General features: G+C 46.3%; 1 protein-coding gene across 5 annotated transcripts in view; it reads left to right on the top strand.

The window, feature by feature from the left end:
• LOC744128 (tumor necrosis factor receptor superfamily member 10D) overlaps positions 1 to 5,611 on the top strand; it is a 31,035-nt gene extending 25,424 nt beyond the window's left edge. For 3 of the 5 annotated variants that reach the window (XM_063816956.1, XM_063816953.1, XM_063816954.1), the window contains one exon: positions 3,435 to 5,611. In XM_063816956.1, the coding sequence (XP_063673026.1) occupies positions 3,435 to 3,656 (222 nt within the window). In that variant the 3' untranslated portion in view covers positions 3,657 to 5,611. Of the gene's footprint in view, positions 1 to 3,177; positions 3,251 to 3,434 lie in introns of all 5 variants that reach the window. The other 2 variants (XM_024345094.3, XM_063816955.1) reach the window with 1 other exon arrangement.
• Positions 5,612 to 17,548: the final 11,937 nt, after the last annotated feature.

Raw genomic sequence — 17,548 nt, 5'->3', positions numbered from 1 at the left:
GCAATCTCCGCCTCCCGGGTTCAAGTGATTCTCCCTCCTCAGCCCCCCTAGTTGCTGGGATTGAAGGCATGTGCCACCATGCCCAGCTAATTTTTGTATTTTTAGTAGAGATGGGGTTTTGTCTTGTTGGTCAGGCTGGTCTCGAACTCCTAACCTCAGGTGATCTGCCTGCCTTGTCCTCTCAAAGTGCTGGGATTATAAGTGTGAGCCCCCACACCCGGCCTGTGGAGAGTTTCTTCTGCTGTGCAGAAGGTCTTGAGTTCAATTAGATGCCACTTGACAATTTTTGTTTTTATTGCATTGCTTTTGAGGACTTAATCATAAATTATTTGCCATGGCTGATGTCCAGAGGGGTGTTTTCTCGGTTTTCTTCTAGAATTCTTATAGTTCATGGTCTTACCTTTAAACTTTTAATCCACCTTGAGTTAATTTGTGTATTTGGTGAAAAGTAGGGGTCTAGTTTTCATTGTTCTGCATATGGCTAGCCAAATATCCGAAGCATCTGCTGTTGAATGGGGAGTTGTATTATTCCATTTTCATACTGCTATGAAGAAATACTTGAGACTGGGTAATTTATAAAGAAAAAGAGGTTTAATGGACTCACAGTTCCACATGGCTGGGGAGGCCGCACAATCATGGCCTAAGGTGAAAGATGAGCAAAGGCACATCTTACATGGCGACAGGCAAGAGAGCATGTGCAGGGGACTGCTCTTTATAAAACCATCAGCACTTGTGAGTCTTATTCACTATCACAAGAACAGAACTGGAAAAACCAGTCCACGTGATTCAGTTACTTCCAATAATTTTTTCCAATTCTGTGGAAAATGACAGTGGTAATTTGATAGGAGTAGTATTAAATCTGTAGATTGATTTCAGCAGTATGACCATTTTAGCCATATTAATTCTTCCAATCCATGAGCATGGAATGTTTTTCCATTTGTTCATGTTATCTATGATTTCTTTTAGCAGTGTTTTGTAATTCTCTTAGAGATCTTTCACATCCTTGGGTAGAGGTATTTCTAGGTATTTTGTGTGTGTGTGTGTGTGTGTGTGTGTGTCTGTTGTAAATGGGATTGTGTTCTTGATTTGGTCCTCAGCCTGAACATTATTGGTATATAGATATGCTACTGATTTTTTTTCTTTTTGAGACAGAGTCTTGCTCTGTCGCCCAGGCTGGAGTGCAGTGGCGCGATCTCAGCTCACTGCAAGCTCCACCTCCCAGCTTCACGCCATTCTCCTGCCTCAGCCTTCCCAGCAGCTGGGACTACAGGCACACGCTGCCACGCCTGGCTAGTTTTTTGTATTTTTAGTAGAGGTGGGGTTTCTCCGTGTTAGCCAGGATGGTCTCGATCTCCTGACCTTGTGATCCGCCCTCCTTGGCCTCCCAAAGTGCTGAGATTACAGGCGTGAGCCACCGCACCCGGCTACGCCCCGTTAATTTTTGTATTCTTTAGTAGAGACGGGGTTTCACCATGTTGGTCGTGCTGGTCTTGAACTCTTGACATCGTGATCCGCCCGCCTCGGCCTCCCGAAGTGCTGGGATTACAGGTGTGAGCCATGGTGCCCGGTGCTACTGATTTTTATACATTGATTTTGTATCCTGAAATTTTGCTGAAGTTGTTTATTAGTTCCAGGGGCCTTTTGGTGGAGTATTTAGGGTTTCCAAGGTATAGAATCATATCGTCCATGAAGACTTTTCACTTCTTCATTTCATATCTGGATGCCTTTTCTTTCTTTCTCTTGCCTGAGTGCTCTGACTAGGACTTCCAGTACTATGTTGAATGGGAGTGGTGAGCGTGAGCATCCTTGCCTTGTTCCAGTTCTCAAGGGGAATGCTTCCAGCTTTTGCCCATTCAGTATGATGTTGGCTGTGGGTTTGTCATAGATGGCTCTTACCATTTTGAGGCATGTTCCAATGGGAACTTTCTAATGTTTTTTAACATCCAAAAGAGCAAACACCTCTTCCATACTTTTTCAAAATGTATTATTTTACCCAGATTAAATTTAGAATTAAAAGATTTCCTCCATCCTTCCCTCCCGAAAAACCTCAGTGGCCGTTTTATCAATTCGCTTTAAAATTAAAAATTAATCTAGAAATACTGAATATTTTATTAATATTCAGTATTTCCTTATCAAAGGAGATAACATTTGGTGTCAAGTATTTTATTGTAACTGAGTTGTGATTTGTGTTCCTCTTCAAATAAATTACTCCTGTTTCTTATGGCTGTTTAGTATTTTGTATCCATTATGAGTTGGATAACCTTGTAATTCTGTTTGCTAATTTATTGCATTTGCTATGTTTTTAACATTCCTCCAGACATACATTTCTATTTCAATATTGTACTTTCATTCTTAGGGGTTTTAAATGACGTTGAAAATAATGATTATTGTGTCTGCCCTCTTCCAAGAGTCTTGCCTCATTTTAATTTTCCATCTTGTTGCCTAGGCCAGACCTTTCAGAACAATATTCAGCTGTGCTTAGGGAAGGCAGGTGTTTGGGTCCTGATTTGATTTCTGGGGAAGACCTCCAAAGTGTCACCCTTAGCAATGGCATTCACTTTTGGTTTCATGTAGAAATTCTCATCATCAAGAACACAGCTTACTATTCTAAAAGGGTTTGAAAAAAATCAGAATTGCTGTTTAATTTTACCAAATGTCTTTCCAGCCTCCATAGAGACTGCCATTTTATTTAATTACGCTATTGATATGGTAGAGTACTGATGATCAAAGATCATTTACAGTCTTGGGATAAATCATTTTGTTAGGTTTTCCTGGGTGCTCTCATATATAGTCTTCTGCCGAGACTCTGCTGGTAAGAATTCTGGAAGGAAGTGATCATTTCTTGTGAGGGTGGGTGGGAGTTGATTAGATGGGGCAGAAGGGGACTTTCTGGGGTGTGGCAGTTTCTATGTCTTGATCAGGGGATAATTACACAGGCCTATAGTCAAAGTTGGGCAGAACACTTACAAAGTGAGCATTTACTGCATGTCACTTATGTCTCAATGAGCCACCAGCACACAGAGCCCAAGAGCTATGGAGGACCAGAGGTTTGTCTCCATCTCCATGGAGACCCAAGAGGGAAAGCGCTGCAGGTCTCTTGCTGGCTAGTGGTCAGGGTCAGTACTAGACTGCAGGACTCCTGACTCTGACCAGAGCATTCCCCACTGTGTGTTACAGGAACAGGCAGAAGCTGAAGGGTGTCAGAGGAGGAGGCTGCTGGTTCCAGTGAATGACGCTGACTCCGCTGACAGTAAGTGTTTTGTGCCTTGAGACGCAGCAGGAGGACAGGGAATAGGGACGGTGTCCTAACTGCTGTCCCTATAGCTGAGAGGACTCTTCTGAAGCATTCACTGCTGGAAGCAGGGGGTCCCATGTCGATCCTGTGCTGATCATCCTTGGAGCATTCAGACCCTAAATCTCTTCTCTCTTCTCAGTCAGCACCTTGCTGGATGCCTCGGCAACACTGGAAGAAGGACATGCAAAGGAAACAATTCAGGACCAACTGGTGGGCTCCGAAAAGCTCTTTTATGAAGAAGATGAGGCAGGCTTTGCTGCGTCCTGCCTGTGAAAGAATCTCTTCAGGAAACCAGAGCTTCCCTCATTTACCTTTTCTCCTACAAAGGGAAGCAGCCTGGAAGAAACAGTCCAGTACTTGACCCATGCCCCAACAAACTCTACTATCCAATATGGGGCAGCTTACCAATGGTCCTAGAACTTTGTTAACGCACTTGGAGTAATTTTTATGAAATACTGCGTGTGATAAGCAAACGGGAGAAATTTATTTCAGATTCTTGGCGGCATAGTTATACGATTGTGTATTAAGGGTCATTTTAGGCCACATGCGGTGGCTCATGCCTGTAATCCCAGCACTTTGGGAGGCTGAGGCAGGTGGATTGCTTGAGCTCAGGAGTTTGAGACCAGCCTGGTCAACACAGTGAAACTCCATCTCAATTTAAAAAGAAAAAGAGTGGTTTTAGGATGTCATTCTTTGCAGTTCTTCATCATGAGACAAGTCTTTTTTACTTTTTCTTATATTGCAAGCTCCATCTCTACTGGTGTGTGCATTTAATGACATCTAACTACAGATGCCGCACAGCCACAATGCTTTGCCTTATAGTTTTTTAACTTTAGAACGGGATTATCTGGTTATTACCTGTATTTTCAGTTTCGGATATTTTTGACTTATTGATGAGATTAGCAAGACGTAGCCCTATGCTAAGTCATGAGCATATGGACTTATGAGGGTTCGACTTAGAGTTTTGAGCTTTAAGATAGGATTATTGGGGCTTACCCCCACCTTAATTAGAGAAACATTTATATTGCTTACTACTGTAGGCTGTACATCTATTTTCCGATTTTTGTATAATGATGTCAGCATGGAAAAACTTTAGGAAATGCACTTATTAGGCTGTTTACGTGGGTTGCCTGGATACAAATCAGCAGTCAAAAATGACTAAAAATATAACTAGTGACAGAGGGAGAAATCTTCCCTCTGTGGGAGGCACTTACTGCATTCCAGTTCTCCCTCCTGCGCCCTGAGACTGGACCAGGGTTTGATGGCTGGCAGCTTCTCAAGGCGCAGCTTGTCTTACTTGATAATTTTAGAGGTATATAGCCATATTTATTTATAAATAAATATTTATTTATAAATAAATATTTATTTATAAATAAATATTTATTTATAAATAAATATTTATTTATTTATTTATAAGTAGATGTTTACATATGCCCAGGATTTTGAAGAGCCTGGTATCTTTGGGAAGCCATGTGTCTGGTTTGTCGTGCTGGGACAGTCATGGGACTGCCTCTTCCTACTTGTCCACAGCAGATGAGGACAGTGAGAATTAAGTTAGATCTGAGACTGCGAAGAGCTTCTCTTTCAAGCGCCATTACAGTTGAACATTAGTGAATCTTGAGCCTCATTTGGGCTCAGGGCAGAGCAGGTGTTTATCTGCCCCGGCATCTGCCATGGCATCAAGAGGGAAGAGTGAACAGTGCTTGGGAATGGTGTGAAATGGTTGCTGACTCAGGAGTGGATGGGCCCCTCTCGCTTCTGGTGGTCTGTGACCTGAGTCCCTGGGATGCCTTTTAGGGCAGAGATTCCTGAGCTGCATTTTAGGGTACAGATTCCCTGTTTGAGGAGCTTGGCCCCTCTGTAAGCATCTGACTCATCTCAGAGATATCAATTCTTAAACACTATGACAACGGGATCTAAAATGGCTGACACATTTGTCCTTGTGTCACGATCCATTATTTTATTTAAAAACCTCAGTAATCATTTTAGCTTCTTTCCAGCAAACTCTTCTCCACAGTAGTCCAGTCGTGGTAGGATAAATTACGGATATAGTCATTCTAGGGGTTTCAGTCTTTTCCATCTCAAGGCATTGTGTGTTTTGTTCCGGGACTGGTTTGGCTGGGACAAAGTTAGAATTGCCTGAAGTTCGCACATTCAGATTGTTGTGTCCATGGAGTTTTAGGAGGGGATGGCCTTTCCGGTCTTCGCACTTCCATCCTCTCCCACTTCCATCTGGCGTCCCACACCTTGTCCCCTGCACTTCTGGAAGACACAGGGTGCTGCTGCCTCCTGGTCTTTGCCTTTGCTGGGCCTTCTGTGCAGGAGACTTGGCCTCAAAGCTCAGAGAGAGCCAGTCCGGTCCCAGCTCCTTTGTCCCTTCCTCAGAGGCCTTCCTTGAAGATGCATCTAGACTACCAGCCTTATCAGTGTTTAAGCTTATTCCTTTAACATAAGCTTCCTGACAACATGAAATTGTTGGGGTTTTTTGGCATTGGTTGATTTGTTTAGGTTTTGCTTTATACCCGGGCCAAATAGTACATAACACCTGGTTATATATGAAATACTCATATGTTTATGACCAAAATAAATATGAAACCTCATATTAAAAAGGTGTGGTGTTCGTTTATTTCCATCCTCCTCTCCTGCTGTGACACAGCTCTGAGTGACAGGAGGCCAGGGCTTCGTTCCTGCTGGGCCTCCTTACTTGTCCCTTCTCTGCCTTCAGGCTTGGCCCGCCTGGCGGTGGGGGTGTGGGGGGAGTTTCCTGCCTATGACTCCCTGGATTTTAAAGGGCCAGGTTCTTGGCTACTGGAATTCGCACCTCCTCCCTGTTTCTCTCCTGTCTGCTCCTCCCTCTGGGGAGAGGGACAGCAGCCCTTCCCTGTATCCCCATCAGTGGACCCAGGTTGCTCAGCCCTGCAGGCACCTGGGAGAGCCATTTCCCACTCCCCTTGCCCTGGAGGACCTGCTCTCCCTCTGGCCCACAGCTCCCAGGAGGCCCAGGCGTGCTCCCATGCTGTCTGCCTTCCCTAGAGGGGAGGTGGGACTGTGGCTGCTCCATGCTACCTCCTGCTTCCCGCCTGCACTGCCCATGGCCTCACTTGGAACCCTGGGCTGGGTGAGCTGCATGGAGGCTGAGCAGCCTGTAGAGGGCAGTACACGCACCGGCTTCCCAGCCAGCTGCCCTAGAGCACGTGAAGGGGAGGCAGCCACAGCCCTGAAGGGGCCTGGGCTTGGGCAACATGGCTTCCCCCAGAGTTAGAGCTGCTTGTGTTGCCACCGCCTACTGTCTATGAGGATTTAACCCCTGATCTCCAAGTCTTGGCGCCAAGCAGCCATGGCAGAGGTTGTCTTTGTTTCAAGTTTGCTCTATCCCAGACCTAACCAGCGTTTTCCTGGAGCCCACCCCATGGCCAGGCCCTCTCAGCTAGAACATCTTTCTCAGGCGAGGTGACTCCTGAGCTCTGAGCCCAGAGCCCCACTGCCTCCTGGCTCTGCCCTTCCTCCATGGGACTGCATCTTTTACATCTAAGAAGGATGTGGGCAGTGAAATTTGGGTCAGGGTTAGAAAACAGAAAGGGGCAATTGTGGCCCAGCCTTTGCCCCTTGGGGGCTGGGAGCTACCATTTCCATCCTCCACATTCCTCCAGCCCGGCTCTCCTCCTCTCTGGACCAACCCTGCCTTTCCTCCTTCTCCATTCTCCCTCTTCTTCTTCCCTTTATCCCACCCGGCAGTAAATTAGTGTCACAGGGGAGAGACCAGTATCTGGCCCAGTGGCCCAGAGGTAAAAGATTTTACCAAGACAGTTGTAGGTAAAGAAAAGCAGATTTATGGCTGGGCACGGTGGCTCACGCCTGCAATCCAAGCACTTTGGGAGGGTGAGTCAGGTGGATTACTCAAGGTCAGGAGTTGAAGACCAACCTGGCCAACATGGTGAAACCCTGTCTCTAACAGAAGATACAAAAATTAGCCAGGAGTGGTGGCGTGTGCCTGTAATCCCAGCTACTCGGGAGGCTGAGACGGGAGAATTGCTTGAACCCAGAAGGGGAGGTTGCAGTGATCTGAGATCACACCATTGCACTCCCGCCTGGGCAGCAAGAGCGAAACTCCATCTTAAAAAAATATATATATTTATTAGAGAAAGTAGGAAAATGTGTAGCAAGGAGGCAATGGGCAAGCCAGCAGAAGAGGAGCTGACTGCAAAGTAACAAAGGCTTACTGGAGATTTTATAGGCTAGTGTTTATGCCAACTGTTGAAGAGGGCTTTGTGCAGTACTGGTAAGCCAAGGTTGCAGTGAGCCGACTTGCAGGTGTCTGATGATAGCTGAGTGCGGGAAGATTGTGAGTTATTTGCACAGGAGGGCTTTGTGTCCTGGACCACGAAGAAAGGCAGACTTATGTAAACCGTGAAAATCTGAGACAGATCTCAGTTAATTCAGAAAGTTTATTTTGGCAAGGTTGAGGATGCATGCCCTTGACATAGCCCCAGGAGGTTTTGGTGACATGTGCCCAAGGTGGTCAGAGCACAGTTTGGTGTTTTGTTTGTTTTGTTTTGTTTTGTTTTTGAGACAGAGTCTTGCTCTGTCACCAGGCTGGAGTGCAGTGGTGTGATCTTGGCTTACTGCAACCTCCACCTCCCGGGTTCAAGCTTCTGCCTCAGCCTCCTGAGTAGCTGGGATTATAGGCGCCAGCCACCATGCCTGGCTGATTTTTGTACTTTTAGTAGAGATGGTTTTTCGCCATATTGGTCAGGCTGGTCTCAAACTCCTGACCTCAGGTGATCCACCCACCTTGGCCTCTCACAGTGCTGGGATTACAGGTGTGAGCCGCCACACCCAGCTGGTTTTATACATTTTAGGGAGAACATGAGACATCAATCAACATATGTAAGATGAACATTGGTTCAGTCCAGAATAGGTGGGTTAACTGGAAGCAAAAGCAGGACAACTCCAAGCGGGGAGGGGGCTTCCAGGTCATAGGTAGATAAGAGACAAATAGTTACATTCTTTTGAGTTTCTGATTAGCCTTTTGAAAGGTGGCAATCAGATGTGCATTTATCTCAGTGAGCAGAGGGTGAATTTGAATAGAATGAGAGGCAGGTTTGCCCTAAGAAGTTTTCAGTTTTGACTTTTCCCTTTAGCTAAGTGATTTGGGGGCCCCAAGATTTACTTTCCTTTCACGCTTACCTGCTTTCTGTTTTTGCTTTCCCCTGCTCCCACCAGCCTGGCTCACTTTCCCTAATTAGGACTCCACAATAAAGCTCTGTGTCCTATGGCCTTTCATTACAAGAGACTTATTCTCTAGGCCAGTGCCCCTTTCCCTGACCTTTGACTCCAATCTGGTTCTCTCCCAACACACACCCTGGGCACCCCATGGAATGCCCCTCTGAAGGTGAGGATGGGAGTCTACAGTCTCAAGATGGACTTAGAGCCAGAAGTTTGTGTATGTATTTGAAAAGAAATCTTGGACAACTTTCTGACCAAGTTCATAAGGTAGCTTCCTGAAAGAAATAGAATTACTGTGTTAATGTCCAGAGGCATTTTTTTCTGCACACACACACACACAAACACACTCACACCCATGTGCACACCACATACACATGCACAGTTTTGGTTCCAACAACACTTCATTAGTCTTGAGCTGATGTGCTTGCTCTTTCATTTTTGTTTTCTCAAACTAGGAAGAAATTAATTAACTTAAATATGCATTTCTTTATTTTTGGACTTAGGTGTCACATGTTTATTAGCTGTTTGATTCTCTTTTCAAACTGATCACTTACAACTTTTATCCTGCCTATTGAGATACGGGTCCCTACCCATGCACTTTCTCAAATGCAGATAATAGGTTTCTACTTTCTTGTTTGCAATTTTATTTGGTCAAAGATTTCCATGTGCAGAATTTTTAATGTTAAGAAGCTTAATCTATTGATATATCTATTTTGTCATTGATTATAATCTTATGAAAGTCCCCTCCTGGACAAAAGGTAATGTAAACTTCTTTAGTTTTTTTTTTTTTTTTTTTTTGAGATAGGGTCTTACTCTGTCACCCAGGCTGGAGCACAGGGCTCAGTGCAGCCTCGACCTCCTGGGCTCAAGCTTCCTGCTTCTGTCAAGGGTTTATCCTTCTATTTTATTCTTTGTAGTCATCATGAATAGGATTGTCTTATAGTTATGCCATTTCTCATCAGACCAATAGAATCCTAAATCCTCTTCTCCCACCCTTTTCTCCTCCCCCTACTGTATCCGACCTTGTCCCCTAACAACACCCTACACCGATCTGTCTTTCCCTTCCTCTTTCACCTTCCCTCCTGGCTGTAGTTCAGGGCCTATGTCAGGTAGAGGGCCTCCTGAGGGCCTGCGGAGTCCTGCATGACAGGCACTGGCCCCCGGATTCCTGAGCACTGGAGCTGAGGCTAACCTGAATTTGATGAGCAATTTGATTGCCCTGTTTCAAGAATTTAGTGTACTAGGCCGGGCACTGTAGCTCATGCCTGTAATCCTAGCACTTTGGGAGGCAGAGGTAGGCGGATCACCTGAGGTCGGGAGTTCAAGACCAGCCCGACCAACATGGAGAAACCTGGTGTCTACTAAAAATACAAAATTAGCCAGGCGTGATAGTGCATGCCTGTAATCCCAGCTACTTGGGAGGCTGAGGTAGGAGAATCACTTAAACCCCGGAGGAGGAGATTGCGGTGAGCTGAAATCGCCCCATTGCACTGTAGCCTAGCCAACAAGAGCGAAACTCTGTCTCAAAAACAAAACAAAACAAAAAAAATTTAGGCCGGGTGCGGTGGCTCACACCTGTAATCCCAGCACTTTGGGAGGCTGAGGCAGGCGGATCACAAGGTCAGGAGATTGAGACCATTCTGTCTAACACGGTGAAACCCTGTCTCTACTAAAAATACAAAAACAAAATTAGCTGGGCGTGGTGCCGGGCGCCCGTAGTCCCAGCTACTTGGGAGGCTGAGGCAGGAGAATGGCATGAACCCGGGAGGTGGAGCTTGCCGTGAGCCGAGGTCGCGCCACTGCACTCCAGCCTGGGCGACAGAGGGAGACTGTGTCTCAAAAAAAAAAAAAGAATTTAGTGTACTAAAGAATGTAAAATGTTTCATTAATACTTTATTGTGCATTAATTACATATTGAAATGAGAAAAGTTTGGCTATATTACATTGAATAAAATGTCATGAACATTAATGTCGTGTACTTCTTTCATGAGGATATTAGAAAATATAAATTTGTGTCTTGGCACAGTGGCTCATGCCTGTAATCCCAGCACTTTGGGAGGCCAAGACAGGCAGATCACAAGGTCAAAATATCAAGACCATCCTGGCCAACATGGTGAAACTCCATCTCTACTAAAAATACAAAAATTAGCTGGGCATGATGGTGTATGCCTGTAGTCCGAGCTACTCAGGAGGCTGAGGCAGGAGAATCACTTGAACCAGGAGGTGGAGGTTGCAGTGAGCCGAGATTGAACCACTGCACTCTAGCCTGGTGATGGAATGAGACTCTGTCTTAAAAAACAAAAAAACAAAAAAACAAAAACCCAGAAAATATAAATTTGTGTTCCTGACTCACCTTATATATCATCGGGTAGTGTATGTAGTACATTTCACACACATCTCATTTAATCCTCCTTATAGTCCCTGAGCTGGTAATTCTTGCTCCATTATACAAGGTAAATTATCCCTCAGAGGCTGTTTCCCCCCACCTAGCTCTGCACAGTACCCATGAGTGAAGCTAAGTTAGGTTTAAAACCAAGTTTCTGTCATCAGCAAGATAATTCTACAGGAGGCTCTCCACTTTTCCTCTCTTTGTGGAAGCACCAAATAAACATCTACGCATGAATCAGTTTTATCTGAGAGAAACCCAGAAACTAGTGGAGAGACTCCAACACATGGGGAACTGAGAAAACTCCACATTGAAATGGGCAGGAAAAGCTGGGACACATTCACACACAAACACCACCCCGTGTGCAGTGCTGTGCAATCAGGAGAAAACTCCCAACCCCCAGCTTCTCCCCCGAGCAGTCAAGTGCTTAGGCCACCCAAATAGTACCCCAACTTTTACAGCTCCCCTGGAGGGTTTAGCTTTTACATTACCTAGATGTGGGAGTGACAGGCACCTTTCCTGCTCACTCTTCAAACTGCAACCTGGGCCGGACACCCACCAGAAGGACAACTGGAAATATGGCAGGTAAACCAGGCTGTGGCCCTGCAGTGCCATCGCTGTCCTCACTTGCAGTTTGGCTCTTCTGTTCCTCCATGGCCCCTCCCCATGGCACTCCAACCTAGTCTTTAGAAGCTTCTGCCCCAAGCTGAGGGAGCCGGTACTGAGGTGCAGGTAGGAGCAGGTGCAGCTTCTGCTGGGTGGAGGACATGTGCCCCGGGAATCCAGTCCAGAGTGACTGACACAAGCCCTGAGGATGTGGTTTGTCCTCCCACACAACCTCACACTGCCAACACAGTCCACTGCAGTTTATACAGGCCCTCTGCATAAATAAGGCCTCTCTGTCTTATTTTACAAGAAGGAGCTGGGCAACACCAGAGTCACAGAGTTGAAGAGGAGCACCGCCAACCCTGGCCATCTTTAGCCTCCAATCTCTGGGCTCTTTGACAGCCTGAGTGTCTAAGCTTCTGAGCCTTCAGAATTTCTCAGTTCTCACTTTGATAGAGAGAGGGGCGGGGTGGAAGGACCTGGTACAGAGATTGGACCAGCCCAGCACTGACAGAGCGAGGACCTGGGGTCAGGAACTGAGTTCAGCTCCAGACTCATTTGAGGTCATCCTGACAGCTTGAGGACAGAGACCTTATCTCTATTCACAGCCATGGCAGGTGGTGGGGACTGGCCCCAGCTGACCACGGTTTTCCAAGTGCACAGCTGGGAATTCAGTCTTCCCTGCCACCCTCCTCTGCCATCTCATCTGAGGTCTGCGGATCATTTACACTCAGTCTCAGAAAACTCCCGGACCCTGGAAAATCCTCAAATAATGCTGAGAAATCAAAACCACAACAGTGAGATGTACCATTGTTTACTTCTTAGACTAGCAAAGAATGAAAGTTCAGAGTAGCAAGGGTGTAGGACTCTTGGTGTGAGAGTAAACTTGTTGTAATTTTCTTTTGGAGGACAATTTGTCAAAATCTAAACAAAATTTTTAAATCATTAACTCATCGACTCCGCAATTCTGCTTTTAAGTAGTGCACATGACTATCTGGATATGTAATACCTACAAGATGATTGCTGTTAGAATTTTCAAAAACAAATGCAACTATCCACAGAAGGCAACAGTAGAATGGACCATAGTTCCACTATGAAAGAAGCTACTATGCTTTTGTTAAAAAGAATGAGACAAATGAATGTATTGACCAAAACATCTAATATAATATATTAGCTTCAAAGTTTGGTTTTTTTTGAGATGGAGTCTTGCTCTGTCACCCAGGCTGGAGTGCAGTGGTGCGATCCCAGCTCACTGCAAACTCTGCCTCCCGGGTTCATGCCATTCTCCTGCCTCAGCCTCCCGAGTAGCTAAGACTACAGGCACCTGCCACCACGCCCGGCTAATTTTTTGTATTTTTTAGTAAAGATGGGATTTCACCATGTTAGCCAGGATGGTCTCAATCTCCTGACTTCATGATCCACCCACCTCAGCCTCCCAAAGGGCTGGGATTACAGGCGTGAGCCACCGCGCCCGGCCTAGCTTCAGAGTTTTTAAAAAATAATTATGCCTGTAAATACATCTTTCTGCCAGTGTTTCCAAGGCATCCTGCAGGGTGTGGACCAAGGGGCCCCACCTGGTTTTGCTGACCCATCTCACTAGCATCCGTACAAGGCATTCCCAGGGATCGCTGCATCAGCTCTGGCCATGAGGATCTCATTGTCCATGAGGCTCGGCTGCCTCATGAGCGGGTTCCAGGAGTTAAAGGGTAGGATCTGTCCAAAGTTGTAGAAGCACAGCCTCTGAGCTGGGTGGAGAAAGCCATGTAGAGAGCCAGGTGAATTGGGACTCAGTTCAGAAAGGACAGAAGTTCCCACATCGGGCCCAGAACCCAAGGGGGGAACCTGGAGAGCCCCCTGCATGGATGAACCTACTGCTCCAGCGCCCACCTGCTTCCCATCCATAGAGAGCGCGCCCACACTGCCTGGCCTCCCTGGCACCCAAGGCGCTGCAGGGAGTCAAGGTCATCAGAGAATCAGCCCTCACACAGGGCTGAGAACCCATCCGGTGAGGCTGAAAACAAAGTGGGTGAGAGTCCGAGGGAGGGAGAGAGAGTGGCTGCAGCAGGAGCTCAGAGGAGGGAGGAGGCTGCCTGGGCTGCGCTTGTCATGGGAGCAGGTCCCAGGGTGGCCACTTCTGCATCTGTGGAAACCGCAGGGTCTGTGGTGGGGGATCTCTGTTTACACCCAGCTCAGCCTCATTCCCTGAGGCCGGGGCAGAGGTAGGTGGGGGCAAACAGATCCTGAGCAATAAGTCACCCCAAGAGGGAGCAACCCCACCCAGATCTCAGGACCGTGAGGGTGCGAACCCAAAATATCTGAGACAGGTCTCAATCAAGTTAGAAAGTTTATTTTGTGGCCAGGCACAGTGGCTCCTGCCTATAATCCCAACAATTTGGAAGGCCAAGGCCAGTGGATCACTTGAGGTCAGGGGTTTCAGACCAGCCTGGCCAACTTGGCAAAACCGTGCCTCTACTAAAAATACAAAAATTAGTTGGGTGTGGTGGCACATGCCTGTAATCCCAGCTACTCGAGAGGCTGAGGCACAAGAATCTCTCGAACCTGGGAGACAGGGGTTACAGTGAGCGAAGACCCTGCCACTGCACTCCAACCTGGGTGACAAAGCGAGACCCTGTCTCAAAAATAAATACATAAATAAATAAAAATTTTTTAAAAGCTTATTTTGCCAAGGTTGAGGACACGCCCATGACACAGGCTCAGGAGGTCCCAACCAAAATGGTTGGGGTCAGCTTTCTGTTATACATTTAGGGAGAGATGGGACATTAATCAATATGTGTAAGATGTACATTGGTTCTGTCCAGAAGGGTGGGACAACCAGAAGTGGAGGCTTCTAGGTCATAGGTAGATAAGAGACAAAAGGTTGCATTCTTTTGGGTCTTTGATCAGCCTTTCACTGAATACACAGCTTATATGTAAAAGAGTAGAGGTGGAGGAATAGTCACTCATGCCTTAGTCTGGCTCAGTGAATCTGCATTTTTCATAAACAATAGGGCGGAGGAAGCAGTCAGATATGCATTTGTCTCAGGTGGACAGAGGGATGACTTTCTGTCCCACATGTGAAGATCAGCTATCAATTTACATTGCCAGAGTGAAATTCAGCAGAACTGTTTTAGGGTAAGGATCTTGAGGCCCACAAGGAATTCCCTCATGGGTGAATTGTGAGGGAGGTATGTAGCTTTTTAATCTTTGTAACTATCTTATTTAGGAATAAAACGGGAGGCAGGTTTGCCTGACAAAGTTCGCAGCTTGACTTTTCCCTTTGGCTTAGTGATTTTATGGTCCCAAGATTTATTTATTTTTCACATGGGATTCAATAAAATGTGTGTGCATCACACGGCACACCGCCTTCCTTAGAGAGAGAGAGGGCCAGGAATACGAGCTTATGTTTTGTACAGCCTCGTTTAAAGAATATAAAAAGAAACAAGTGACATTCACTGATATTCATTCACCTTTTTCATCTGAGACCCTTCAGCTTTTAGGTGTCTGTAAAAGACAGTGGGCCGGGCGCGGTGGCTCACTCCTGTAATCCCAGCACTTCGGGAGGCCAAGGTAGGTGGTCAAGGAGGCCAAGGTCAGGAGATCGAGACCATCCTGGCCAACATGGTGAAACCCTGTCTCTACTAAAAATACAAAAATTAGCTGGGCATGGTGGTGTGTGCCTATAATCCCAGCTACTAGGGAGGCTGAGGCAGGAGAATCGCTTGAACCAGGGAGTTGGAGGTTGTGGTGAGCGGAGATTGCGCCACTGCACTCCAGCCTGGTGACAGAGCGAGACTCCATCTCAACAACAAAAAAAAAAAAAAAAAGACAATGGAGAACCCCCTTGATCAGAGTCAGAAGTCGTGGATTCCAATAGTGACCCTGAGAAGCCACCAGCTGTGGGACCTGGTTCATGTCACCTCCCCTCTTTGGTCTCCATGTAAATAATAAACCACCCATCCTGCAGAGCTCACAGATTCTCTGTCCCTGTTTGGTCACTGAGATGTAAGTTAATGCAGTAAACTATTCACTTAAAAAACAAACAAACAAATAAACAAACAAAAAACAACAGGGTCTTACTCTGTCACCCTGGCTGGAATGCAGTGCTGCAATCTCAGCTCACTGAACCTCAGTCTCCTGGGCTCAAACAATCATCCCACCTCAGCCCCTTGAGCAGCTGGGACTAGGGGCACACCACCACCCCTGGCTAATTTTTGTATTTCTAGTAGAGATGGTATTTCATCATGTTGCCCAAGCTGGTCTGAAACTGCTGGACTCAAATGATTTGCCCATCTCCGCCTCCCAAAGTGCTGGGATTACAGGTGTGAGCCACTGGGCCCCAGTCTCAGCTGTTCATTTCTTAAGTGTTTCATTTCCTCTATGACAACTGTATACTCACATGTAACCATTATGCAATCAAGACAGGGAATTTCCACCATTCCCAGAAAGTCCCTTTCTGCCCCTTTTAGGCAATTTTCACCACCCCAACAAGACACAGCTACCTCCTCCCTGGCTTTTAGGAGACTAATGACTTCCATATATATGAGCGTACTTTGGAAAATCTAACGTAAAAGCTCATGCAGAGAATGTGAATGTGTTCAAAAATAACGTACCGTATCAATAGTGTCAATAAGCAAACATCATATCGTCTCAATGGAGGCTGAGAAGCCATTTAGCAGAATTATTCACCTATTCTTGTTCTTAGAACAGAATAGGAGGACAATTCACAATGATAAGAATTTTTGTAGAAAAACAAGAGCCGGCCAGGCGCGGTGGCTCACGCCTGTAATCCCAGTGCTTTGGGAAGCTAAGGTGGGTGGATCACCTGAGGTCAGGAGTTCAAGACCAGCCTGGCCAACATGGTGAAACCCCGTCTCTACAAAAATACAAAAATTAGCCGGGCTTGATGGCGGGTGCCTATAATCCCAGCTACTCGGTAGGCTGACCCAGAAGAATGGCTTGAACCCGGGAGACAGAGGTTGCAGTGAGCCGAGATCCTGCCATTGCACTCCAGCCTGGGCGACAGAGGGAGACTCCAAAAAAAAAAAAAAGAAAGAAAGAAAAGAAAAGAAAAACAGAGCCAATTAATGGTGAAAGACCTAGGTCTTCCCAATGAAATGAAATCAAGATTGGGCCAGGTGCGGTGGCTCATGCCTGTAATCCCAGCAGTTTAGGAGGCCGAGGCAGGCGGATCACCTGAGGTCGGGAGTTTAAGACCAGCCTGACCGACATGGAGAAACCTTGTCTCTACTAACAATACAAAATTAGCTGGGCCTGGTGGCGCATGCCGGTAATCCCAGCTACTTGGGAGGCTGGGGCAGGAGAATCACTTGAACCTGGGAAGTGGACGTTGTGGTGAGTCGAGATCACGCCATTCCACTCCAGCCTGGGCAACAAGAGCGAAAACTCCGTCAAAAAAAAAAAAAAAGAAAAGAAAAAAAGAAAAAGAGGCCGGGCGCAGTGGCTCACACCTGTAAGCCCAGCACTTTGGGAGGTCAAGGTGGGCAGATTAGTTGAGGCCAGGAGTTCGAGATCAGCTTGGCCAACATGGCGAAACCCCAGCTCGCCGGGGTAAAAATACAAAAATTATCCGGGCATGATGGCACACATCTGTAATCCCAGCTACTCGGGTGGCTGAGGCAGGAGAATTGCTCGAGCCTGGGAGGCGTAGGTTGCAGTGAGCCAAGATCATTCCACTCCACTCCAGCCTGGGTGACAGAGTGAGACTCTAACTCAGCAAAAAAAAAAAAAAAAAGGAATAACTTATCTGAAGAAAATCACAAGACCTAATTGAGTTATAAGAAAATACTTGAATTGAAGCATGTTCTATGATTTAAAAAAGTATTGAAGAGATCTTAATTCTATCTTTTTTAAGTGTTTATTTTTAAGTATATAAATTTTTTTTTGTCTCACTAGGTTGGTCTTGAACTCCTGGCTCCAGTGATCCTCCCTCGGTCCTTCCCAAAATGCTGCGATTACAGCATGAGCTACTTAGCCCAGCCTCTTATGATCAGCTTTTTGGTAAGGAAACTGCTCCT

This window comes from Pan troglodytes, chromosome 7 (genome assembly GCF_028858775.2).
Source record: "Pan troglodytes isolate AG18354 chromosome 7, NHGRI_mPanTro3-v2.0_pri, whole genome shotgun sequence".
Classification (NCBI taxonomy): domain Eukaryota; kingdom Metazoa; phylum Chordata; class Mammalia; order Primates; family Hominidae; genus Pan; species Pan troglodytes.
This window is presented reverse-complemented; position numbering and strand designations above follow the sequence as displayed.